This window comes from Falco naumanni, chromosome 10 (genome assembly GCF_017639655.2).
Source record: "Falco naumanni isolate bFalNau1 chromosome 10, bFalNau1.pat, whole genome shotgun sequence".
NCBI lineage: Eukaryota > Metazoa > Chordata > Aves > Falconiformes > Falconidae > Falco > Falco naumanni.
In genome coordinates, this window is record NC_054063.1 from 11,784,623 (window position 1) to 11,810,415 (window position 25,793).

Below are 25,793 nucleotides of genomic sequence, written 5' to 3' on the forward strand. Positions count from 1 at the left end.
TACCTCTCATGAATCTACACACACTGCCAACCACCCACCAAGGGAATACACTAAGTAAATTTGGGAATCCCCACTACTGATTAAAGAGTTTACCAGGCACATTTCTACTATATCTCCAGTGTGCATATTTACATTAAAATAATTTTAGCCAATTGCTACTGATGTTGGTAACTCTGCTGTTTGGTTTCACCATACAAACTCTAGCTCCTACCAGATTCAACACAATACGACTGAAACAACAGCAACTGTGGCTACCCCTCTTTCTGCCATGAAAACGAATTAGCTTCACGATTGCTCCAACAATCTGCACCTTCTTCCTAAACCCAAGCCCATCTCACCCTCCTCGATTATAGTAGACATGGCAGTAGCATGATGAGTCTGTCAACATGGTAGTGACCTCCCTTTTTAAAGCAAAACCACTACTCGGAGGCTTTAAACAAGGCAGGGGCACATACCCATTTCTGTTCACTGTTGCCTGCATACAAATTGTAAAGGAGAATTATTGCTTTTAAAAGATGACAAGCTTTGGAAATATGGTAAACATCCTATAAGGTTCTAAAACTAATCAGCTAAAATTCTGTACATCCTTTAATATTCAAACCTCTATTTGATTACTTAAGATCAAATCATTCCGTTTTCACATCTATTCATTAAACTCTTCATAGTCCTAAGGTCTAATGAATATTTCACAACTAAACAGGATCAAAACAGATAAGGGGAAAAAAGGTCACATGGCAATGAACATTATTTCATTTGGCCAATGAATAGTGAACCCTGCGTTCTTGGCTGAAATTAAGGCACTAAGTGGCAGTGAAAGGATAGAGGAATTAATTTTTTTCCTACATGATCTGAAAAAAGACCAACATGACTATTTTTTCAGGACGCCAATAGTATACGTATCCATTCTGAATGACTCAGTAAGGCATTCTGTTGGCAAATTTAAAGAAAATGTTCTCCTGATGAGAGCCCATTACATTCATTGTCTGAGTGTGACTAGTGGCACTACTGTTAACAAACTGGAGGGGAAAAAAAAGCTACAAAGATGTCTGAAGACTTAAAAGGCACCAAAAAGAGAACAGCTCTGCAACTGCCAATTCTACAAACAATTACGTAAGCTGTGTTTAACACTGCATATAGTCTATTCAATCATCAATCTTTGTTGACGGAAGATAAAGTGTAGTAGCTCTTCATTTAAACTCTCAGTTAATCAAGTGCTAGTTTAGTAAGAAATTTATTTTCACGTATCAGAAAATAATTGCAGTGTCTAACACAACTACACTTAAAGCAAAACTAGTCTAGTATGCATTATTCTGGTTAACACTGAAGCAAACCTGTATAAACAAAAGGGTTACCTTGAGATATATAGCTTACAATATGAAATCAACATATAAATGAATAGGATTTACTGAAAACAATGGAAAGTGTATTACAAAGATACATGTAGCAATTTTAACCACAATATTTTCTCTGTGAAAAATACAACTATTAGTGAGATAAAATGTACAATTGAATTTTTTTTTCCAAAAGAAAAAAAACACAGTATAAAGGAAAATATTTTTTTTTCTTCAAAACAGGGAAAATAGTTAAGGTCATTGTCTTTCATTACAATATAATTTGACACAAAAAGCAGTCATAGGATTGCACCAACTCCATGTTCAGTCTCCTGAACATGACAATAGTAAAAGGAGTCCATAAAGCATAATGACATTTCTGGATTTTATGATGGCAATATTATGCAGAAAGTGATGTCACTCCGGCTCTGTTCACAAAATGTACAAAACTCTAAATTTGGTGGCCAGACATGAAAAATTAGTTCACCCCAACGCTGACTTTTCTGTTGCTCAGTCAGAGATGGAAAAAATTGTAGTATTTTAAGTGTTGTTATCTTTTTAGCAATAAAGAAAAAAGTATATGTAGTGCATGCTTTATCACTTGTCAAGAATATTTCTGAAAATAAAACTAAGTTATCCAATAGTTTACAAAATAGAAAATAATTCTTCAGGTTAAAAATGTGGTTAGGTTTATGTTTAGTTCCGTATCTCCAAAGGACTGATTTCCCTGGCAGCATCACTTTTCCTTAGCAAGAGCCAAGGCACAAAGTTCCATAAAGAGAAATAAAAATGGCTACAAACAAGAACGCAGTCTGGCATTGTAAAAGAAATCAGAGCCTTTCTCTGAGCTTTCTGTTCCACCAGGTTAGTGCTGTAGAAAAATGTGAGATTTGGGATGCATTTCTGTTACGAGCATTTCTGCTGGACACGATTCAAAAGTTCACCAAACTTTTCAAAAAGATCTTCCACCCATTTTATATTTTTCATGCACAGCTGCACAATGTCTTCCTGTCCTAGATCTGCACTCTTCTTCTGAACAGAAGAAATCTATTTAAAAAAAGAGAAGGAGGGGAAAAGACAGAGAGATACATACACATTCTAGGCTGCCAACATTCCAGAATTTTCATTTTTATCATATTCTGCAGTTAAATACAAACGCTCTTTGGAAGAAAAGGTTTAAAATTTAAAACCAAGGAAAAATGCCATAAAAAATACACTTCCTAACAACTCAGCTCAACTCTTGTATTTCTGCTACCTGGAATATATCCACCAAGGATTTGCAGAAAAAATAAAGGAGTGGGCATTCTAAGACAAACAGTAGCCTCTAGATCTGAGGAGTTACACACACTGATATAATTTGTTTCATTTATTTTGGCTAACAGTGAAGAATGCTTACCTATCCTGAGGCAAACTGATTTCACACAAACCTTATACGCCTCGTATTTGATTGTTCTGGGCAGTAGTGCCCATTAGGAGCAACACACGTGCTCAGCTTATCCTTTTCTTTGCCATAAAGAATTAATTAAAATAGGAGGCCACAATCCATACTCATTTACCAAGAAAAGCACAGCCCCTCTCGCTGAACTCAATTCCCTCAATAAATTGTCTCAATGAATGTAAAAGTATCTCAAAAAGAACAATACTTACCTCCTCTTTACACGTTAGATATATATGATATTTGTAATGATGGAGTGAATGGTACAAAGAATACAACTGTATTTTTTCTGGATCTACCGTAAACTCCTGCAAAAAGAAGAGTTATTTTAGGAAAATTCATGTTATTTTCCAAGACAGAGATATGATGGACATTTTCTTCTATAAATGACTTTTTTCCTCAACAATTCAGAAATGGAATACTTCATTCAAATAATTGCTTTGATATATTTTGGTACACTATAATTTACATTACATCAAAATTACCTCCTATCTCCACTTTCCATACAATGTTATTTTATCAAAACTAGGCCTGAGAATGCTTTCGATCCTCCTGAACGCACTACAAGTCTGAAACAGTAAGACAACTCCTTCTCCAGAACTACTGCAAGAATTACCAAAGCTTAACTATTTTTCTACCACATTGATGGGTATCATTGCAAAAAAAGCATATCCTTTGTGCTTCAGAAAAGCTGATCTATACTTATCTAACACTTACGTTACTCTGCCAAGAAATATGAGTGTGGGCTATATTTACAGGTCGTTTGTCTAGCCACTATTTACTGCTAGGAGGTAAGCCTATGTGAGCCAGGACCTAGCAAAATCTAGTTATAGTGTTCCCTTTGAATACTATGGAAATAAACAATGTGTACAGCTCAAGCTTTACCATGTTACTTTTTTAAACTTTTTTTTAAAATGTAAGATACACAGATTCATTCTGCTGATGGAAATAAGGAAAAGAGCAACATAGAACTGATTTTTTTTAAAGTATTATTTCTGGTTTTACAGTATTAACACTAATTTTGCATTTTTGATCTAGAAGCCATTGTATCACTTTAGAGATTTTGCAGCAAGTTTAAGAAACTGTTATCATTATGAACTACACAGTGATTTTACCACAACTGCAACGCTGAAGGCAAAATGTTGCTGCTTCAGCAACAGTCCAGGAGGCTGACTGCTAGGCAGAAACCGGGTCTGAAGTTCAGCCCTTGCTCTGGCAGGTCCAGAAGCAGCACGGGCTCTAGCAGGGCTCTGCTGTTTGGCAGGCTACAATGGGTGAGCAGCACAGCAACTGCAGAGCTCGCCTCTCCCTTCCCACCCGACTACACCTACCGACCACTGCCTGCGTAAGAGAAGCAGTGTACCACTACTTCCATCCTCCTGCAATCGTGAGTAGTTGTTGCAGAAGACTTCCTATATAAACATACACGATAAGTGCACTTGGGTCTAAACACAGAATTTAAATAGGGGAATAATTATGAAATTATTTATTATTTATGAAAATTCATTACTTTCATAATTATTTACAAAAGACAAAATTTAAGTCTCCCTACTGGAATATAACTATTTCACAGATGAGTTTAAACAATGATTTAATGTACTGCTTCAAATACTGTTTTTTAACATTCCCTTGTAACAGAAGGAGGACATCACTCAACAAAGATTTTATATTTTGATAAATCTACCAAGAAACCCAATACATGAAACAGTATTTCATATAAATGTGATTATCGTATCAGAAGTCAGATGGTGGCAGCAATAAATTCTCTGAACACTCACCTGTGCTAATTTAGTGGTTGATTTAGAAGCCCTCAGTGTTTTCTTGTTGTAAGCTTTACCATTCATTTTGATCTTAGACACAGACGTTCCTCCACTTTTTGTCTTAGAATCCCGAGTGATCACTGTCAGTTCGGGAAAGTTTTCCAAAGCGTTCTTGAACAGAGCATACAAAGAAAAAGGATTATGAAAAAATCAAGAATAGCCAGTCACCCAGACTGCTGATAAATTGGCAGTTTTCCTTTGAAAAGTTAAGAGTGCAGCCTATTATAAGATACTTTATTCTTCCACAAAGACCTGATAACAGCAGGTTAACCTGATCAAGCAACCATACACAGTTTGGTGTATGATTTTTCAAGATGAGCAGAAACTTTTATTGTTTCTCAGATTATCATCTGTGATTGTTTCATTAGAAGGAACAAAACAAGGGCTCCACTAAGCAATTTTTACCTTTCAAAATTCTTTCCGTTCTATTTCTACCCAAGAATCTCTAAGGCCAAGTTTACTTGGAGATGCCTAAGTACTTCATGCCTAGTCACGCATGGGAAGTCTGCCAATTATAGCAGGGATCGGGTGCCTAAATACCTTCACAGGTTTTATCCCAGCTTTTGCAAAGTGCATATTAATCACATCTTGTCATATCTGTAAGGGAGAAAACCTCATGCACAGTGAAGTAGATGGCTAGTTCAAAAAAAGCACAAGTTTCAAAGACATATTAACTCGAGAGAACGAACTGCATTTCTACCAGCTTGAGTTCTACATTATTTGCATGAGTGAATTTTAATACAATTTTGTTGTACAAATACAGTACTATGTTAGTAGCTGCTTTAAAATAGTTCTGTTACACTATATAATCCAGTCCTGAAAAAAATATTTCAAGATAAATGAACATATAAAACTTTGTATTATACTCCAGTATGAGGGAAGAAAATCAGGCATACAGATAAATGTATCAATACTGCAGTTCAAGGACCTAATTTGGACTATTGGGCTAAATTATAAAGTTGACTAAGTTTTTGTATTTTCTTTTAACATACAGTACTAGAATTCAACAACCTCTTTTGTCTATAATTTCTTAGCATTTTATGTGCTTATCTTTTTTTTTTCTTTATCTTTATCTTGCCTATAATTTCTTAGCACTTCAGCCACATTTTGCTTTATAAAAAACCCCTCTCAGTAAAAAGCTATAAAATCTACTGCACAGAGACAGTCACATAGTGGTAACAGTAACCTCAACTAGCTAACCTGTCCATATACAATATTCATTGCAATGCTTTCAAAGTGGAACAACCAATTCAACAGGTTTAAATTATTTAGGTTTTCTATCCACTGTAATAGCCTTCCTCAAGGTTGACTTTTGAGTGTCAAGGGGCTTTGGCCCGTTCTGCCTTCCTCTGGAGAATTCCTATTAACCAGTACAGTCTACATGGCCGGACCACTGACCTAAAACAGACAAACTGGAATTGGCATGAATAAGAAAATACTAGTGATTTCCACATCTTTGAAAGAACAAGACATAAATGGTGATAATTATTTCCAAATTAAATTTACACAATTCAGCTGTTTCATTTACCAAGCTTCCATTAAAGCAACAGCAATATTTTCTAATTTTGTGTATAAAAAACTATAATCCAAAGGACATGATAAACTCTTAGAACTATAAAGAACATTAAAGGCAAAACTATCAAACACTGACTGCTAACTTCAGTGTCCAATTTGGTTTGTAATACAGTGCTAAAATATCCTGTATTAACTGTATCCAGTGGATAAAATAAATGTTAAATGCATCCAATGCTTATCAATTCAGAATAGTAAAAATATTCAAACTGAATGATACTTGTGAATGATAACTGTATTTTTCACTTACTGCTTTCTTCAGTGCCTCATTCAGCTCTAATATCTGAACTAGTCATTTGATTAAAGCAGGAACAGAAGCAGAGTCTCCTGTATTAATCATCAGATTAACCTGAATCTTAAAGAGTTTCAAACATATTTTCCTAACCAACACAAACATTTATGATGACAAATGTATGTTTCTCTTTTATCCAAAATATTGACACAAGGACAGCACAAGTTGGTACCATCATACCAGAATGCAAACATAAAAGATTTTTTTGTCTCGCCATTTACATCACAGATCCCTTCCTTACATCTGTAACTTCGTTAACTTCTTGCAGATCACACAATGAAATACAGGCTTAAGCTAACTTTAGAGATACGATACATAATCTGCTTCTAAGTGAACACACAGCAGAGCTATTAGTTACAAATGCCAACTGACTAAGCAGCTGTAATTACAAATAACTACAAATAAGCTACCTCTCACTTTGTGTGTACTGTGAACTTAACCAGAATTCTACAAATCTGAATCCTACCTTAATGTGGCCTACCTTCTCTGCATAGGCAGGTCTAAAAGAAGCAGTTACAGAAATAACTATTAACATAAAACTCTTACCACCAAAAATGGAGGGTTAATACATGCTACTTCTCTGAGGCTCTGTGTATGGTTTGAAAATACACAGCCCTCCCCACACAGCCCTCCCCATGCCTTCTTAGGAAAAATCTCTTCACTGAAAGGGTGGTTAAGCATTGGAACAGGCTGCCCAGGGAGGTGGTGGAATCACCATCGCTGAAGGTGTTTAAAAAATGTGTAGATGCGGTGCTCAGGGATGTGGATTAGTGGTAGACTTGGCAGTGCTGGGTTAACGGTTGGACCCGATGATCTTAAAGGTCTTTTCCAACCTAAACGATACTATGATTCCTACTGTAAGAAGGAAGCCACAAGAAATTCTGTTCAGGCAGGTACAAATTGTACAGCTGTTAGGGAAACAGCATAACTAACAGTAAAAAAGTTGAAGAATCATGGGAATTCAAGCTGTTTCACTGGTTGATGATGTTCTCACCCCTGAAACAAGGTCAATTAGTGTCCCACAAGACTTACCAGGAATGGGTTGTGGAAAAAAAAATAATCTTTTAAGGATTTCATGGTAAGAAAACAAAACTGTCAAGTCTGCTATTATCTCCCTCTTTATCTAGCTCTCCAAAATAAGCACACAGCGATACAGAGAGACAACTAATTCTCCAAGTGTCTTTGTACTGTGGACATAAGGGAACAGGAGAAAGAGCAAGTTTGGTCCGATGGTGTTTATAAAGGTCTGCTTTACTGTTGTTGGTCTTAAAACTGTTACAAGAACTAATCAGTCTGATTATAGACACTGACAACTACTTCTCAGACGTGAGTGAAAATAACCTTAATTCACTTTACTGCACTTTCGAAATCTGCACTGTTGCTTGCAGGGTGGGTGGGAATGGTAGGAACCACCCACCTTCTCTCTACTGAAATGGTACAGCTGCTCTCTTCCCTGTCCACATCCAGACCAGTTTGCTATTACCACATCAAAGGTGCTGTACTATGGGCTTGTTATCCGCACTTTTCCCAACCTTCCACACTGAAGATAATGAAAGAGCGCACAAATGAGTTATTCTCGAGCCCCTCTGTCCTGGTTTTATACTACTTTGATCATGTTCTCTAGTTCAAAGAAGTTCAGATATCTCTGAACCGCATAGCTATTTCATGTAAAATTTTATTAAGATTTCTAGGCAATACGATCACTTAACCAAAAGCTCTAGAAGTAAAGGAAATAGATTTTCTTTTGGCAAGCTTGAGAAGCTTAAAAGAAACAACGCTTGAGAATGAACCAAGGGGAGTAAAACTAAAACTTTACCTTTGCAGTATAAACTCCTCCATCACAAAATATTCTCCAAATGCCACACACAAGCACAGAATTTAAGCATCTCTTTCAAATCCATATTCACTTCTGTTACAAATAAGCCTTCTGGGTTTTAAGTTGTGCCTGCATGGTACGCATTCAATGACTTACTTATAACATTACTTTAAAAATTCTAGAATTTAAAAGAGAATACCTTGAAAGTATGATCCAAACGTAATTTGGAAAGCAGCCTTTTCCTATTGTCATTCAGCATACCATCAATTTTTCTCATGTGAGGCAAAAGTAGCTCATCTAAAAGACACGCATAAAAAAACATAGCAGCGGATTATTGAGACACACAGTAATGAGATTCATATTCAATCTATACTTTGACCCATTAAAATATAATGTGGAAGTAAAAACCATTGCAATTTGCACACAAACTGTCAAATGTGAGAGAAAAATCTCTTTTTTTCAATCAGCCTGCTAAACTGGTCTAGGCATTATGCAGTTTAATTGCTGACTGCAATCCTGCTCCTTCTCTGACTTTTCTTTGTTGAAAGGAAAAAATTAAGATAAAGCAATATAGAGCATAAATCTTAAGAGACTATTTCAAACCATTGCCAAGATAATCCTCTTCTGTGCAACAGAACTGACAGTTTTATGAAGACAAGTACTGTTTTTGACATTCACTATTCCATATTACAAGAGATGACCCTGCTCGCATTTATAACAAAAGAAATTGAGGGAAGTGCTTACTAATAAACCACTGCAAATTGCACAATATACATTTGAACATGGGCATGAGGCCATAAATGAAAATTTACAGCACAATATGGAGTCTTTTATTTATGAAGTCAATTTCTTTGCTTTTAGTGGGACTACCGACATAATGCATAGATATGAAACCTTGAGGTAAGTGTGCTTTGATGCACAACCAGAGCAAACCAGGACAGGAGAGTCTAGAAAACAGAAGTTTTAATACAGGCAAACAGAATACAGTACAAAGCAATACCCTGCAACTAAGTAACTGCTCTTTTGGGACATGTATCTTTATACATGAGTATTTTACTACATTTTGAGAAATAGGACAGTTGTGACTTGTTTCCTGGAGCGTACTTTGTTACAGAAGTCCGATCATTTTCTCCTCAAAGTGCAATACAACTGTCTGATCATAATTTTAAGGTTTCCAGGTTTGAAAAGCAGAATTTTTAATAGTAGCAAGAATCAGAACTACTTATAGTTATTGAGTATTTTTTCCTAAGAAAATAAACACACACCTGAAACACTGTAATTTGAAATAAATGTCTGCTAAGATTTTAAAAGACAGTAAAAGCAGGAACAAAGAGCTCAGTTCACAAGCACAAGCCTAATGTAACAAAGCAGACAAAACAGTATTGATTATTCAAAGAGACAGTGCAAAAAAAAAATATACGCACATCTAAGTAATTTGCATAGTGTTCTTCAGATGTGGGTCTGTAGCTAAAAGTTCAGCGGGTGGTTTATTTTTTTAAGAAAAAACCCCCACACATTTGCTTTACTGATTAATAACCTTAAAATCTAAGAAAAACATACTGTACCGTTGCTCTTTTCCAAGGCTTGCATTGTGTCTGGATCCAAGGCAATGCTAACAAGCAACTCCATGTAGCTCTTAAAAGTCTCTTTCATAGCTCTTGTGTTCAAAAAGCGAGTCACAAGGGGAGCTGGAGGTACAACCTCTGAAAATTAATCAGAATATAATGATTTTCTTCCTTCAATATCTTGCAAATATTTGTGTTTCAAAACCAAATGTCTCTCTCTTAAAACACAAGTGACCCCTACTGGTATCCCAAGAGAGTAAAACTCAATACAACCAGAAATAATACTCAAAACAGGTACAAACACCAAATCTGGTACCAATGGTACAATTTTTTGTAGAAACACGTACAATTACTTGTAAGTATAGCATTTAGATTATAATGTTTTAGGGAATTTAAATTTTTCTATTGTTGTAGATGAAAAACTAGAGAAAAGGGATAATGAGTAAGAGTTCAGTCAAGCACAGCGCCCTAACTGCAGGTTTCATGGCAATGTAAGTACCTCCTAAAACCGCAAAACCTGAAGTCATCCAACAGAAAAACATTCAAAAGCACTAATGTCACTTGGAAGCCTGCATACCATTGAAGTCAATTCCACCTAATTGTCCAACTCACAAAACACACATAAACCAAATTTTACCAGCAAAGCAATGTAGGCATATTTGTACTTAATCTGAGGAAGCTTTCATTTTTTCATAGACAGCAATTTTAAACGTGCAGATGGAGTAGTCATCAGTACTAGTAAGCATTGTGGAGCTTTTTATAGGTTCCATGTACGGTATCAATATTTTACAGTTACTTAGCTAGCAAGGCTGTTAAACTTTCTCAGATAGCCACATTTCTGTGGATGACTATCATTACCAGGTTACCTGAAATTTTAAATATGGACACTTGTATGTATTAATGGTTATTTGAATAAGTTTTTTTGAAAAATAGTATTTTAAAGGTGTTGCCCTTAGCAGAGGCATTGTTCCAGTACACCAGCTCAAGCTTACCTATAGTTAGTGACGGAGGCAAACATGCTTTGGAAATGCAGAAATACAAAGCATGGGTACTACTCAGCTTAACTTTAAACATACAGGAAGTAAACAAAAAAACCTGCAACATTCACTGTAAATCTGCTATCACAGGTAATCTCTATAAACATTGTGTACTTCAAAAATTCCTTTCTGTTCTGGAGAATTACTACAAACATCGTATCTCAGTGTTCCAAGACATCATGAACACCTTAACAGCAAATCTGCTCAGCAGGCTACATTTGAACAGTTGGCATTTAGACAAGCAACGAAACAGCCAAGAAGTCAACTGCTTTTTCTCCTTGGGTTTTGAAAAAACAGCAGCAAGATCTGAGTTCTGCCCACATCTGCCTGCAGACAGGCACTGCAGGAATGTTTTTTTCAGACATGACATGGAGTTGCAATGGAAGATTAATGAAGAATCCAGTTCTTGAGATGTATTAAAAAATCAAATCAGCTCCTCCTCTTACAATTGTATCCATCTTAGAAAGCAAGCAAAAATATATTTATCTAACTGAAAAACTACATTTGAGATAACTTCAGTTGCACACATTTGTTCATACACAAACAAGTGAAAAGTTTTAAGAAATCAATTTTGCATGGCACTATCAGAGTTTAATTATTTTTTTTGAGGCTAAAGAAAATTAGCAAGATGGAGCCACGTATTTTTGTAATACTATTTTCAGTTACATTCAAACGGGCCTAGATGCTAACAATACTATCTTGCTCACCCTCCTCATCACTCTGGGCCTCAGGTGAAGAATCAGACTGGGAAGATGAAAATTCTTCTTTCCACTTTTTCCTTTTCTTTGGTGGTGGTTCAGCCTTTACCTTTGGCTGTTTAGCTTTGGGTTTCACAGAAGAGACTTTTGTTGCTGTTGGTTTTGGTGTTGGTGGATCAGGGGTTTTGTTGTTGCTACTACTAGGTTTGCAATGAATAGTCCTGCAATGTATGAAGACAATCTTTAGGAAAATAATTACCACACAAGTTTTGGCTTTAATAAAATAGCTATAGTCTCCTTTAATCAGAATGTATTCCCCATAGAATATATACTTATTTCATTGTCACACATAACTAGGAATTAGATCATACGCCCTATACTACTATATTTTTGATTTAATGTTTAACAATTATTCTCAGCTACCTATGATCAAGTAATATTCTGATTTTATAACTAGATAAACAGGCACAGAAAGTTTAAATTACCCCATGTTAGTAGAATTTATGAGCTATAGGATACTGGAGCTAATATTAAAATTTTTTATTTAATGAAAAAAATTAGACTTGACAGACTTGAACAAATATTAGTTATCAATGTGATTCACTGACAAAGTGAATTTGGGATATTGTATCCACACAAAGATGGGGGAGAGTATTATCTAGGTAAAAATGCAGGAGATGCAGGATCTTGAGGGCTGGAATAAGAAACCAGACAAGTCCTTTATCTTCCCACCACTCAAAACAGGAAAACAAGCAGGAAACAATAACATAAATACAAAGTTATACACCTTTTGACTAATAATGTACTGCAGTTTTGAGAATACGGCAGGTAATACAACTTTCGGAAGTGTCAGCCACGATTTTTCTGTCCAAATGGGAAAGCAGTGAAATGTGCTGTAGAAATATTGTTAATATCTTCTGTAACACTGAGAATAATTCTAGTCATCTGTCAAAGATGACAATTTGAAACCAAAATGCAGACAACAGATACCAGAATGCTTGGAGGAACTGAAAGCCTGCCTTAGAGAAGGACGAAGTTGAAAGACCTTGATTAATCCAGCTTAGTGAAACAAAGGCAGAGGTGGAATCTGACTGCTCTCCGGAAATACATCATGCAGTAAAAACATCAGGTAAAGACAAATAAAAGCAAAAAATAGCACTGAGAGAAGATCATATGATGCAACCTAATCATGATCATGTTTTGTTAAAAGACAGGATTGTTTCAGAGCACTGGAGGAACATTTCTGGAACAGCCATCTGTAGCCCAAGAAAAAAAGAGCATCAAAATCCTACGTAGTTTTCAGTAGATTTTAATTATTTTATAAAATTGATTATCTGATGGCATTGCTTTCTTTGAGAGCAAACTAGACTTAAAACCACAGTCATTTCCTAAATGGTAAGCACTGTAAATTTGTCATTACTATTTACTAACAATAGAAAGAGAAAATATAACTGCATTATAACTATTGAAAAACCATAAAGAAAACCTTCAGATATCACCTAAAGTTGTGAGAAGAGAAAATAAACTAAGCATTAAAGGATGAATTTGTACAATACAGAACCTGCAAGCTTTTCCAAAAGCACAATCAAAGGTCAACACAAAATGCCACAGCAAAACCCTTAGCAAGTGAATGACAGTGAAAACCTTATCAGAAGAAAGTGACAGAGGGAATCTCATAGACAGCCAAAGTACCTGTGTGAGAGACACAGCCATAGCATTTTGCAGCACCACTAGTATATTTACTAGAATAATCAAAGCCATGCCATGTTTGCCCTATTTTCTGTTCTGGTGTTCTGGTTTCAGTTGGGATAGAGTTAATTTTCTTCCTAGCAGCTGGTGCAGTGCTGTGTTTTGGATTCAGTAGGAGAACAAAGTTGATAACACACTGATGTTTTCAGTTGTTGCTAAGTAGTGTTTATACTAAGTCAAGGACTTTTTAGCTTCTCATACCCTGCCAGCAAGTAGGCTGGAGGTGCACAAGAAGTTGGGAGGGGACAGAGCTGGGCCAGCTGACTCCAACTAGCCAAAGGGATATTCCATACCATGTGACGTCATGCTCAGTATATAAAGCTGGGGGAAGAAGGAGGAAGGGGGGATGCTTGGAGGTGCAGCACTTTTTCTTCCCAAGTCACTGCTATGTGTGATGCAGCCCTGCTGTCCTGTGGGTGGCTGAGCACCTGCCTGCCCCTGGGAAGTGGTGATGGAATTCCTTGTTTTGCTTTGCTTGTGTGTGCAGCTTTTTCTTTACCTTTTTAAACTGTCTTTATCTCAACCCACAAGTTTTCTCACTTTTACTCTTCTGATTCTCTCCCCCATCCCACTAATGGGGAGTGAGCAAGTGGCTGCGTGGGACTGAACTACCAGTTGGGGTTAAATGACAGCAGTCCTTTCTGGCACCCAACGTGGGGCTCAAAGGGTTTGAGATAATGACAGATTTGATTGGAATGTGCCAGATCAAGTTTATAGCTGCTATTGCTGTTTAGCTATTAATTGACAGGCTTCTGTGCTTGCCACGCGGCGTGCTTGCCTTACTGTATCTTAAGAGTCTAGTGCTCGTTTGTGGCTGCTTTTTGCTGTCACTGCTTGCTGTGCTGCTTATCGTCTTACTCTGCTGTGTCTGGGAACATTTTGATAAAGCAATGGTGACATGCCTGGGCTGGCAGATGGCCAGGGCATCGCTACTGCTTCTGTGCTGCTGTACCAGACAGGTTGGAAGTCCAGCCGAAGGGACTGTGTGACCTGTGGATGAGTCCACATGGCAGCAGGATGCCCCAAATCATATGTGGCCATGGATAAACCTATGCAGAGCTGGTACATCTCAAAGCATCTATGGCCGTGGTTATGTCTGTGCTGCAGCAGGTACAGCTGTGGAGGGATTGTGGCCCAAGGATCAGCCCATGCTGCAGCAGGTACAGCTTGAAGCATCAGCAGCTGTGTATGAGGTCATGCTGGAGCACCTCAAAAGATTGTGGCTCATAGATAAGGCTCCACTTGAAGTAGATACACCTCTGAGGGACTGCAGTCTGTGGTAAGTCCAAGTCAGAGCAGAGGCAAGGAGAATTCATTGCTATGTTAAACCTGACAGTCTGGTTCAAAGGGACTGGGAATGGAGACTGTAATGGAAATACCTTTAAATTGTTGTAACTTGGGTGCACTTGGTGGGTAATGTGGAAGGATGGGGAATTCCAGTGTGTACCTCAAGGGGATTTGATTTGGGTGAGAATAGCCAATGACTTAAAATTGTATGATGTTAATTGCTACGTAATACTGTATGTCATCACTACAATAGTTGCTATGTGTGCTATCAATGGTAACATCATAAAATTATTCAGGTTAATGAAGAATTAGTTTGGATGATAGAATCTTGACAAATGCAGTGGTGATGGAACTAGAACTGCCTTTAGCGTGCAAGGGCCTGACATCACACACCAGCTCTTGCCCTCAAGGACTAGTTTGACAGATGGAGCCCAAAGTCATAGACTAAATGAACTCAGCAAACATTTTAGAGGCATGGCCCATAGACTAAGGGAATGATATCTGTGTGTATATATCAAGACAGGAAAGGTGATGGCAATTAAGTGGGTTGTATTGGGTATCGTGGTACCTGGACATGACATATAATATAGAATAAGGGATGGATACTGTCCCTGTTGCACCTGGGATAGAGTTAATTTTCTTCCTAGCAGCTGGTACAGTGCTGTGTTTTGGATTCAGTATGAGAACAATGATGATAACACACTGATGTTTTCAGTTGTTGCTAAGTAGTGTTTATACTAAGTCAAGGACTTTTGAGCAGTGCACAAGAAGTTGGGAGGGGACAGAGCTGGGCCAGCTGACTCCAACTAGCCAAAGGGATATTCCATACCATGTGACGTCATGCTCAGTATATAAAGCTGGGGGAAGAAGGAGGAAGGGGGGATGCTTGGAGGTGCAGCACTTTTTCTTCCCAAGTCACCGCTATGTGTGATGCAGCCCTGCTGTCTGGGGGTGGCTGAGCACCTGCTTGCCCCTGGGAAGTGGTGACGGAATTCCTTGTTTTGCTTTGCTTGTGCGTGCAGCTTTTTCTTTACCTCTTCAACTGTTTTTATCTCAACCCATGAGTTCTCTCACTTTTACTCTTCTGATTCTCTCCCCCATCCCACTGCGGGGCGGAGTAAGCAAGCGGCTGTGTGGGGCTTACTTGCTGGCTGGGGTTAAACCATGACACATGGCTCTCCAGAGTGACTTGTTCAGGTTTTATTTATCCTTGGTTTAAAAGCAATACTACTGAAATTACTGATTTTAAGGCATGGATAGAGGGTACATGGGATGACTCAAAGTGATAAGACATTTTAGGGCAGTGTGAAAGGGGTAGGGAAGGTACAATAAGAATATTAAAACATCCTCAGTGTGCAAGGACATACAAAAGGGAGAAAAACATCCCTACAAAAACCGGCTTCAACAATCAACTTTTGTTTCTAAATTAACTTTTCATGATTAAGAAGAAAGCATGGCACTTTTAATATACTGGGACAGGATGGTCATTAAAGCAATCCAGAAAAACATATGTAACTTGCAAGTTCAGGGGCAGGAGAAATCACCACACAAAAAAGTAGGATCACGACACCTTTAGGCTTCTATCCTCATGTTGAATAACAGGTCAAAAGGTGACAGGAAGAAATAGCATGTGGAGCCCAAACAGCTCTAAAATGAATGATTACTGAAATCCACAGCTTCAGGGTAGGGAAGTCTTGATATGGCAGTAATTTATCTCTCATTTTTTAAAGCAAAACACACAGTTCTCTATTTCCAACTGAAGTCAAATTAACATACTCCTGAGTTGTAAGTCTTGTTTATTCAAATAAGTGTGATCTTCACATGAAAACAATATGGCAAAATGAAAAACAAATTGAAATAAAATACCTTGCTGACTGTACAGGCTTGCTTCGTGGTTTTTTTGAACATACTCTGACATATTCCTTTTTGTTTGCATTTTCAATGAACTTCACATACACTCGTTTATATTTTGTTTTTGCATCCCCAAAATACCCAAGATACTGAAAAAAAATACACAAGTGTTTGTTAAGTACAATTATTCAGTTTAACAATTGAAAATTTAAACATTAACAAAAAAGAAACCAGTTTAAAAACAATTTGTTTATATACAAAGATGAGCTATGCTACAGCATTTATAATTCAAGAGAAATTCTCCAATGGATTTCTACATAATATTTAAAGTAAGAAAATAAGGCAAGAGGTGCTTTGGGCTTGATCTTCTCCCTTTATTTAATCCCCAGCATGTGTTATCCCAAAAGGATTATCTGCCTGGAAAAGGGCTGTCTGTTGAAATTGTATCCTATCTGTATCATTCCCACTGTGGAAAGCAGTTAGTTCACAAGCCTGCTTCCACCGACTATTCTGGTTGTGGAAACTTGTTCCTTTATGTAGCGTGACTGATACCAAAGAACCCATGCTGGAAAGCAAAGAATCTGCCCATGAATATATTTAGAGATAATTTTAGAGTAGGAGGAAATCAACAAAACCTTCCCCCCCCACCAAGGATGCTTACTCAGAATGAATGTCAGAACAACATCATATTTTGTTTCCTAGACTTCCATTAAGGAAATCAATTTTCATGAAGCTTCATAAGGAATTTTTAAGACTCACACTGTTAGTAGCAGCAAACTCTCTCTGTCCATCTCGCACTTCAGGAACAAACTTTTGCAATAAAGCCTTCTGTACTTTCCATATAGCTGGAGGTTCTTTTCCTGTTTGCAAAGCAACCTGTAAGAACATAAAATTATTTGCTAAAAACAGCGCTTATTTTTCTCCCAAAAGTGTTTGTACATTATATTTTTTGAGCAAGTTACCCAGGGATAAAATTGAAAAGCCATTCAAAATTCCAAACCCTTAGTCATTACGTGCCACTTGCACCAAAACATGATGATATGAACTACAGTAAGTATAATGCAATCTACAAATTTTACTTTCACAGCGCTGGAGTTGTGCCAGCCAGCTTTGCCTCTGCTGTGATGTCTTAACTTATGTACCATGCAACTGAGCCACAGAACTTTGTTTTTTAAACAATATAACATCTTTCCAATTTTTTATTCTTTTGCTCTAGGAAATATTTTTAACACAAAAATGCAAGAATCACAAGTAGCAAAAAGCTTGCAAGTCCCTAGAGATTCTGTAGCAGAAGCCCAGGTACATTACAGCATGATATTTGCACTAATGTGAAAAGAGATAGTTCAGTATAAATAGTAAATTCAAAAATTGAGTAAATTTAAAATGCAAAATAGCTCATAACATACCTTAATCAGATTTGTAAGTGACACAGGAATATTTTAAAAATCGTAAAACTTGTCTTATGTGACAAAGCCACAAGAATTAATTTGAAACAAACTCAAGGGGATGAATGCATAGAGAAGTAATCAAAAGTATTAGAAATTAATGGTAAAAATATTGCTGGCTACCATAGTAACAAAAGGAAAGGTAAACATGCAGAAGATTTTAAAATGGAGGAGCAACAAGAACAAAACAAAACAACATGACAAGGAACATTCCCATGAACTCATGTGAAGCGCTATACTGGTTGATTATGGAACCTATTTCTTGTTGGAATAGCAAGCAGAACCTCTTCCAAAAAAGAAAAGAGAATTCCAAGATCTTTTGCAACAGTTCAAAAACCACTTCCTCAACATCATACACTGGAAAGCCTACTATTACCTTAAAGAAAAAAAAAAGGGGGGGAGAGGGGGAACCCCACACAGTAGTCAACAGCCTATGAAAAATTTATGCTTTTTAATAATTAAAATAGATTAATTCCAAGTTCTAACAGAGGTTACCAGCACATAGATTTACTTTATTATGTATGTAGCATTAAATGGGTCATGTACATACAACAGATATTCATAACCTGCACTAGAAAGACACCTTCAAGTCACCTTGGCAGTGGCCAGGGAATATTAGAATAGGAAGAGAGAAGTAACCTGCAGCCCTTCCCCTTTTGGCAGTGTGTTGAGGCAAAATTCATATGCAGGATTTTTTTATTACCCCATCCCACCCCCAGCAACTATTCAGATTACCTTTAGCGTCTCTATATCTTCAATCTTCACAACAAATTCATCACGTTCTCTGTACATGCCCTCTCCTCCACTGTCCGTATTCTCCTCATCAGTACATCCTTCTATTGCAACAGTTGCCTGTATTTTTGCCAATTGGTCTGAAGTCACAACATCCTGTTGAGCTACTTTTAAGGGGTCAGCTGGATTCGTTTTCTCCTGCACATTGACTACAGGAGCAGTTTGTGGAGATTCCTGCTTTATTACAGCAGTAGCGGTGGCAGTGGTGGCAGCAGTAACCGCCGCTTTTTCAGCTTCTGAAGAAAAAAATCCAAATTTTAGTTAAATTATCGAGGATTAGCAACATAAAATGGGAATAGATTTACTTTTCTTCTTTTCTGTTACAAGACATATTAAAAAACTATTCTAGGAAAAACACCTGTTCTAAAAGAAGCATTATCTCGGCCACAACTAAACCTTAAACAAAACCAAAATATTGTAGCTGGTATACCTCTGTTTGTATTAAACTGCTGCATCTGTTAGCATCTAGAAATAACAAAGATGAATGCTTTAGAAAACAATTTTTCAGTTACAGACACGATCAACGGGAAATAGTTGCACTTTGTGTGACTCAGCAAATGCAACAGTAAAGGTTACGACATTGAATCATGTTTCCAATCTGCAGATCAGTAGTCTTTTTAAATTGGATTAAGGAAAGAGAAATACACATGAAATAAGAAAACATTTGGTGTATGACTTTTGGACATCGATCATTTATATCTGGTAATAATGTAACTGGAAGTTCCAGTTTTAAACTTTGGCAACATTCTAGTAACTTTTAATATTAACAGAGGTGAGCAATGACAACTGATTAATACAAAACAAAGAAGGGAAAGAACATTCTTCTCTATGCCAAAGAACCAAAGGAAACTCCCACCTTTCAAAATTATTATTCTTTCCCACCTGAAAAAAATCAAAATCCTTTTTAGATGTTACTTTATACTCTTTTATACATATTACTTTTAACACTGACCTGCTGATCTAAAAGAAATTAAGCTATATTAGCTATAGCATAATTATTAGTATCACTTAGGAAACTGGCTTCAAACTTAAGATAACCATTTTACAGCTCTGTTACAATCAGTGTTAGTTGTTGACTTTTTCACTTGAAAAAACAAAAAGATAATGTGACATTTTAATCAAAATTATTCAAAACAAATTATTTCAATACCAAATTAATGTGTCAATACAAAAGTTTTATGCCAGGTATGTGAAAATTCATTAAATCAACTCAGTAAAGTTGCTAAGCTATGGAATATGTTCTTCTGGATATATCGTATCACATTATTGTAAAGACGTTGTATTTCCTTGTTCAGTGAGAGCTATGACAGCTTTAATTAGACACACTATTATTAGTTCCCCAAGTATATCTACACATTCTTCAGAACAGCAGATAAATGTACATACGCTACTTAATACTACAACAAAAGACTGTTTTAATATTTGTCTTTCCATACTTATGTGCAAAAGCAGACAGAAGAGAATTACTAGAAAAATCTGCAAAACGTCAGCAAGTATGAAGTCATTACTAAGCATCTTGTGTAACATACAATCTTGTATATAACAAAACAAGAACGTGAACTCAAGAAATTGGTGGTATAGATATTACAACCTTATGAATAATAAAGACAATACAATAACATTGTAAAAGAAATCATTGCAAATAAAACACTAATGGAAATGCCCACCCAACAAAAAACATTTGAAATACTTCCTCAGCAAGTTGTACATAGATTGTGGCTTATTAACATTAACAAGCTCAGCAAGAGGCTTCACACCATGGCACTGTCCGCATTTTAGCTTTCTGGAAAAAAAGTCACTGCTTTCTTGTTTAAAATAGACATTCAACTGAAATGATTCAACACGAGGGACTTCATCTTCTGTAACAGCCTTTCCAAAATGCATGAACTTAACATAATTTAACAGAAATATATACAGAAGAAAACAGAACAGTAATTAAGATGAAGTACTGTTAAGTGTATCGTACATTCTGCGATCTTTTTTGGTATTTTATGTCTGACTATTATAATTGAAGTTCAAGTGTGTGATGCATTTTTCAGTAATCATGTCAACCTTAGAGAAAAAAAAATCTCCCTCTCTCCTTTAACCTAAAAAGAGAAAAAATTACTTCATTCTGTTTTGTTAAGAATCAGCCCATGGGTCGTGGGTCCTGAGAATCGTTTAAGAAATGTTTCATTTTCTGCCTGTGATTATTTTGGAAGGTAATGGTATTTCTCTTGAATTAATACAGTTATGTGATTGGTTGGATAGTTTTTAATTGCTTACCAGAGAAAACAAACTTCACAAGCTATGAACATCACATACAGCATAAATGTAATACAAGTGAAACAGGAAAGTGTGTGGAAAACCATTACTGTGGTTGTCGCCTGCCCCTCCCTGCTCAAAACAGACTTTTTTTTTTTAATTTTGCTAGCAGCATATCAACACGGAGCTGCCACACTCCTGATTAATATGGCTGAAATCAGAGTCAAATGACTCCCATCTTGGACGAGACCAGCCAAATCAGTGCTCAGTTTAAAGTGCAAAAATATTTTCATAAACATACTCTGTGCAACTCTTAGCATCGCAGAAAGCACACGTTTAACCCTACTAGAAAGAACTTAACCTCTGCTGATGGTCATTATTAATATGTTCTCTTGCCAGAATTTTTTAAAAATATATTTTAAACCGCTGACATGATGGTTTGTTGAGGTTTCCAGATGAAAACTGTATTTTAGCATTCTAAGCCAGAGAAAATTATTATTCCAATTCTGGGCTAAAATAACTTTTTGTCATTAGTAGAGTCCTACTTAGTAGCATCAGAAAGTTTATCTACCTATTTTTCTCATTGTGGAAAACACTAGCTTAGTTCATAGCCAACACACCTTTTGAATAGAACTCTTAATTGTCACTGTAATTAAAACCAGGTTCAGGTAAGTTTTGATTGGTTTTGAAGACAGCTAAAAATATCCTTTATTTTTCCCCATCAGCTACAGAAATCTCCTCCAACATAGGTACTTGTACTGTTTTACCTGATTTGTTCTTTCTATCAGATGTATCATCCAGGGCTGACAATGCAGTAGAGATGCTTTTCTGAAGATCGTGGTTACCCCCCACAGAATCATCTTCATCAGAAGAAAATGAAGGCAACGCTTCTAAATTTTTCTTAAGTTCTTCATCAACTTTTTTGGTTGGACTTTCTCCACTAACCTCAGCAGCTACAGGTGCTGCTGCTGCTGGCTGAGGTTTTGCAGAGGACTGTAGACAAGGGGCACGAACTATTTGGGTAACTGGTCGCCTAGTCCTGTTTGGCATTCGTACAGCTGGAGCTGAAAACTGCTGCCTAGGCCCAGACTTTAGAAAGTCTAAAAAAGATGCGATAAATCCTGTTTTGACTTCAGGCTGTTTTTCTTCGACTTCTTTAATTTTTTGCCTCATTCTTTCCTGATGCTGGTAAGTATCATAACAACTTTCAGAAACAGGAGAAGAGTAAGTCAAACACGACTCATTTCCTCTTGAATTTTGACGTTTACACTGTCCGCTTCTTTTTACCTGTTTCTGAAGTGCACTGTCATCTTCTGCAGCATTTCTGGTTTGGCTTTTTCCTTTGCTTTTTTTCTTCTGAAGGTTCCCTGGAGTTAAATCATGGCATTCTTCTTCAGTTCTACTAATGGTTCCATCTCCACTTTGGGGCACAGATAGTGGCTGCAATAGACCCTTTGACTGGTTACCTGCTCCCGTACCATCATCGCCACCCATACTAAAATCATTCTCTGAAGCAGCACTTTCTTCACTTAGGCTCCTACCGCTTGAAACAAATTCTGTGTCTCTTGCATTCAGTGTACCATCAGCAGAAGCCTCATTATCTTCTTCAGATTCATGACTGATGCTAGACTGTTTCTTAACTGGAACAGCCCCTTGCTCTTGCTCTTCTTGACCAGGGCCAAGGGCTGGAGAGGTCATTCTTGTTGGTATGTTTTGATCAGAGGTTTCAATGTGTTGTTGATCAAGGTTCACAGGTTTTGTCTGTATTGTTGACACGGGTGTAAGATTTATAGTAATTTGGCCTCCATTCAGAGAAATATTACTTATGCTGGCTGGCTTTCCAACTACAGTAGGTGATGCACTGAAACCAGAAGACAAATGTCTTACATCCATTGATCGGAACTGTGTTTTAGACTCCTCGCTGTTTTCAACAGACTGGATTTCCTCTTCGTTAGAAGCCGATTTGGCAAAGTCAGATGGTGTCACTCCACAGGCAGCTGCTGTTGCTGCTAAGATGTCATCTACATTGGATAATATATTCCTCTCATCACTGAGAAGTATAGATTCTGGGAAACATATTGAACTTAGAGAAACAAACTGATTTTTGGAGTCATGTTGATTTGTCTGAGTAAAATGATCTTTTGCTGTCAAATGCTGCTGTAGTGGTTTCGAGGGCTCGGAAACGTCCATTTTCATTACTTCTGAATTCTGAGCATGAAGCTGTTGCTGAGAATGACCCCCATTACTTTGAATTATATGACCATCCATCTGAAGGAACGGATGCGTCACCTGCTGAGGACTCTGTATTCTTTGCACTTGCGGTGATACCTTTGCTTGTCCTAAACCCGACTGCAGTATTGACTGATGAAGAATCTGCAAGTCACAGGCTGACTCCAGAAGTACCTGTGCACTGGGCAAACACAGCTGATGACCATGTCTTAAAGCATGAGGTTGAACCTGCGATGGTGTACTAATGACTTGGCCTTGCTGTTCTTGAGCTTTACTTTCATGTACCTTATGCATAAGAGAATGTTGCTGGTTTAGCTCTTTAGCACTCACAGTTACTTGTGTTGTTTGCATTAAATTAGCTGTCTTTTTCATATCATGGCTTAGGCTAGTGATATGGCCAATATGTTGTGAAAGCTGTTCCACAGAATTGACCATTCTTTCATCTTTTTTTGTTCCTTGAAGAGCAAGTCCAACAACTTGATCTTCAAGACGAGAGTTACTTCTGATTACACTTTGAGAGTATCTGTCATCTGCTTTTGAGACCCTATAAGATGCATCCTGAGCACCGATCTCCTCATCAGTTAGCCTTTGAGTGGAAGATTCCAGAGTAGCTTGCTGTTGCAATGCCTGCATATCCTGCATTGATAATTCCTCCTCTTGTTTTGATGAGGCATACAAATTAGAGTCAGACTTCCTTTTGACATACGACTTGGTTTCTGAGGAAGGCCTGTTGTTCTGCAGTGTCTGTGAATGAGCTGGGGATGCAAAAGGAGGAGACTGGACAGATTGCAAAAACTTTTGAGACTGTGGAGAGGAGGATTCTTGTGATTGAGAGTTCTGAGAAGAATGTAAGGAAATATAGCTCTGATTAGGACTCGAGGCTGGAAGAGTTTGTATCCGAGGAGAGGAATTAAAGGAAAGAGAAGGTGACGTTAATGTTAAAGACTGCCCTGAAGAATAGCTTTCTGAAGGACTAACAGCTGATAAAACTTGTGATTGAGATGAAAAACTAACTTGGGATTGGCTAACTGGAGATAAACCCTGAGAGTGACTGGAAGAGTAGCTCTGAGATTGGCTGACTGAAGAAAGTTCCCTTGTTTGCCCAGAGTAGTTCTCATTTGGAACCGAAGTCAGTACCTGTTCCTCTGAGGAGTAACTTAGAGTCTGACTATCAGAAGTAATAGTTTGCGATTGCCCAGAAAAAGTCAATGTTTTATACAGCGAGGGCAGCTTCTCAACCTTGCTGGATGAGAAATCCTGTGAGTGACTGACAGGTGGCACATTCTGAGCCTGGGATGAAACATAATTTTGGGACTGACTGACCGACAGGAGGCTTGGGAGCTGTGCTGTAGAATAGATCTGTGCTTGGCCTGTAATGACAGAACTCTGGTTTTGTGCAGTTTTGGCATAGTTTTGTGTCTGCACAGTGGGAGCTACACTTTGAGGTTTGGGGGTCTTCGTTGACCTTGGAGGCTGCTTCGTGGAACAGTTTTTCACTTTTGCTGTGGAAGCAGATGGAAAACCAGGAGATGGAATTGCAGATGTGTATGACTGAGCAAGTTCCACTGTGACTTGAGAAGTCTTCTGCTGTGGTCCTCCATTGCTCACCTGAGTAACATCTCCAACTGGACTGCAGGATAATGCTGAGTGCCTAGACGTATCCTGAAAATTCACTCCACTTGTACTCGTTAAATAGCTGTGTAAGGAATGCTGTGAAACAGTCAGTTGAGCCTGAACAGACTGAGTACTTGAAGGCCGCTGATGGTGTTTAATAACACTACATTCTCGCTGAAGTGCTCTATCGATGGAAGCAGTGGAACCAGTAAAGACAGGTGTGCTATACGCCTGAGAAACCTGCTGAGCTCCTCCAAGAGTTGAAGGCAACAAACTAAATTGAGGTTGCAAAAGATGGGGTGCAGATTCTTGAGCAGAACGATATGTTGATGACTGAGGTGGTATACTGGTACTCAAAACAGAACTGCCTAGGCGCTCAAATGTCAAAGCAGTTGGAACAGTGCCTTGCGATGTTTTAATCTGTAATAAAGGATCATGGGTAGTTAAGAGACCATTTGACGTAGCACTGAAAGTAGTATCTTGAAGAGTAAGAGAAGGGGTAGTAGCAAAGCTTCTGCTGCTGAAAGTGTTGGGATGCTGATAGGCTGATAAAGCAGATGTTGGTGGAAATGTTCCAGAGGTTGGCAAAGCTCCAGTAACAAATAGTTCTGTGGCTGTTGAGGAATGCATACCTGGAGAAAACAAAAACAAAACAAGAATGGGAAAAGAGCATAAGGGAGCTTTACACGATACCACACTCTGCATTTCTATAACTGATTTAATTGTAAGATCTTAGAGCATTTACAAATATAACCTTCTTGAGGATCATCACCCTTTTCAACAAAAATATATAAAGGGAGGAACTTGTGGGTAATTTTCAAATTGGAAGTGCAAGTTATTTTTAAGAATTCCAAATTCTATACCTACAGCAATTTGCCAAGGGAAAACTTATATCCTTAAGATGCAAATTGTAGATAAAAAAAATGTACAAAATTAATTCTGCTTTGCAACTGAAGGCTCTTTATTAGTTTTTATTTCTGTTTAAAAAGAAATTCACAGGAGAGGACGAGCAATCA

At 37.5% G+C, this 25,793-nt stretch overlaps 1 protein-coding gene across 4 annotated transcripts in view; it reads right to left on the reverse strand.

Moving 5' to 3' along the window:
• Nucleotides 1-1,215: 1,215 nt before the first annotated feature.
• Nucleotides 1,216-25,793, reverse strand: part of QSER1 (glutamine and serine rich 1) — a 46,442-nt gene continuing 21,864 nt past the window's right edge. For all 4 annotated transcript variants that reach the window (XM_040608239.1, XM_040608238.1, XM_040608240.1 and 1 more), the window contains 10 exons: nucleotides 21,702-25,409; nucleotides 18,634-18,926; nucleotides 17,213-17,329; nucleotides 16,469-16,602; nucleotides 11,576-11,787; nucleotides 9,832-9,969; nucleotides 8,466-8,563; nucleotides 4,545-4,697; nucleotides 2,979-3,074; nucleotides 1,216-2,378 (listed from right to left, as the gene is read on the reverse strand). In XM_040608239.1, the coding sequence (XP_040464173.1) occupies nucleotides 2,238-2,378; nucleotides 2,979-3,074; nucleotides 4,545-4,697; nucleotides 8,466-8,563; nucleotides 9,832-9,969; nucleotides 11,576-11,787; nucleotides 16,469-16,602; nucleotides 17,213-17,329; nucleotides 18,634-18,926; nucleotides 21,702-25,409 (5,090 nt within the window). In that variant the 3' untranslated portion in view covers nucleotides 1,216-2,237. The remainder of the gene's footprint in view (nucleotides 2,379-2,978; nucleotides 3,075-4,544; nucleotides 4,698-8,465; nucleotides 8,564-9,831; nucleotides 9,970-11,575; nucleotides 11,788-16,468; nucleotides 16,603-17,212; nucleotides 17,330-18,633; nucleotides 18,927-21,701; nucleotides 25,410-25,793) is intronic.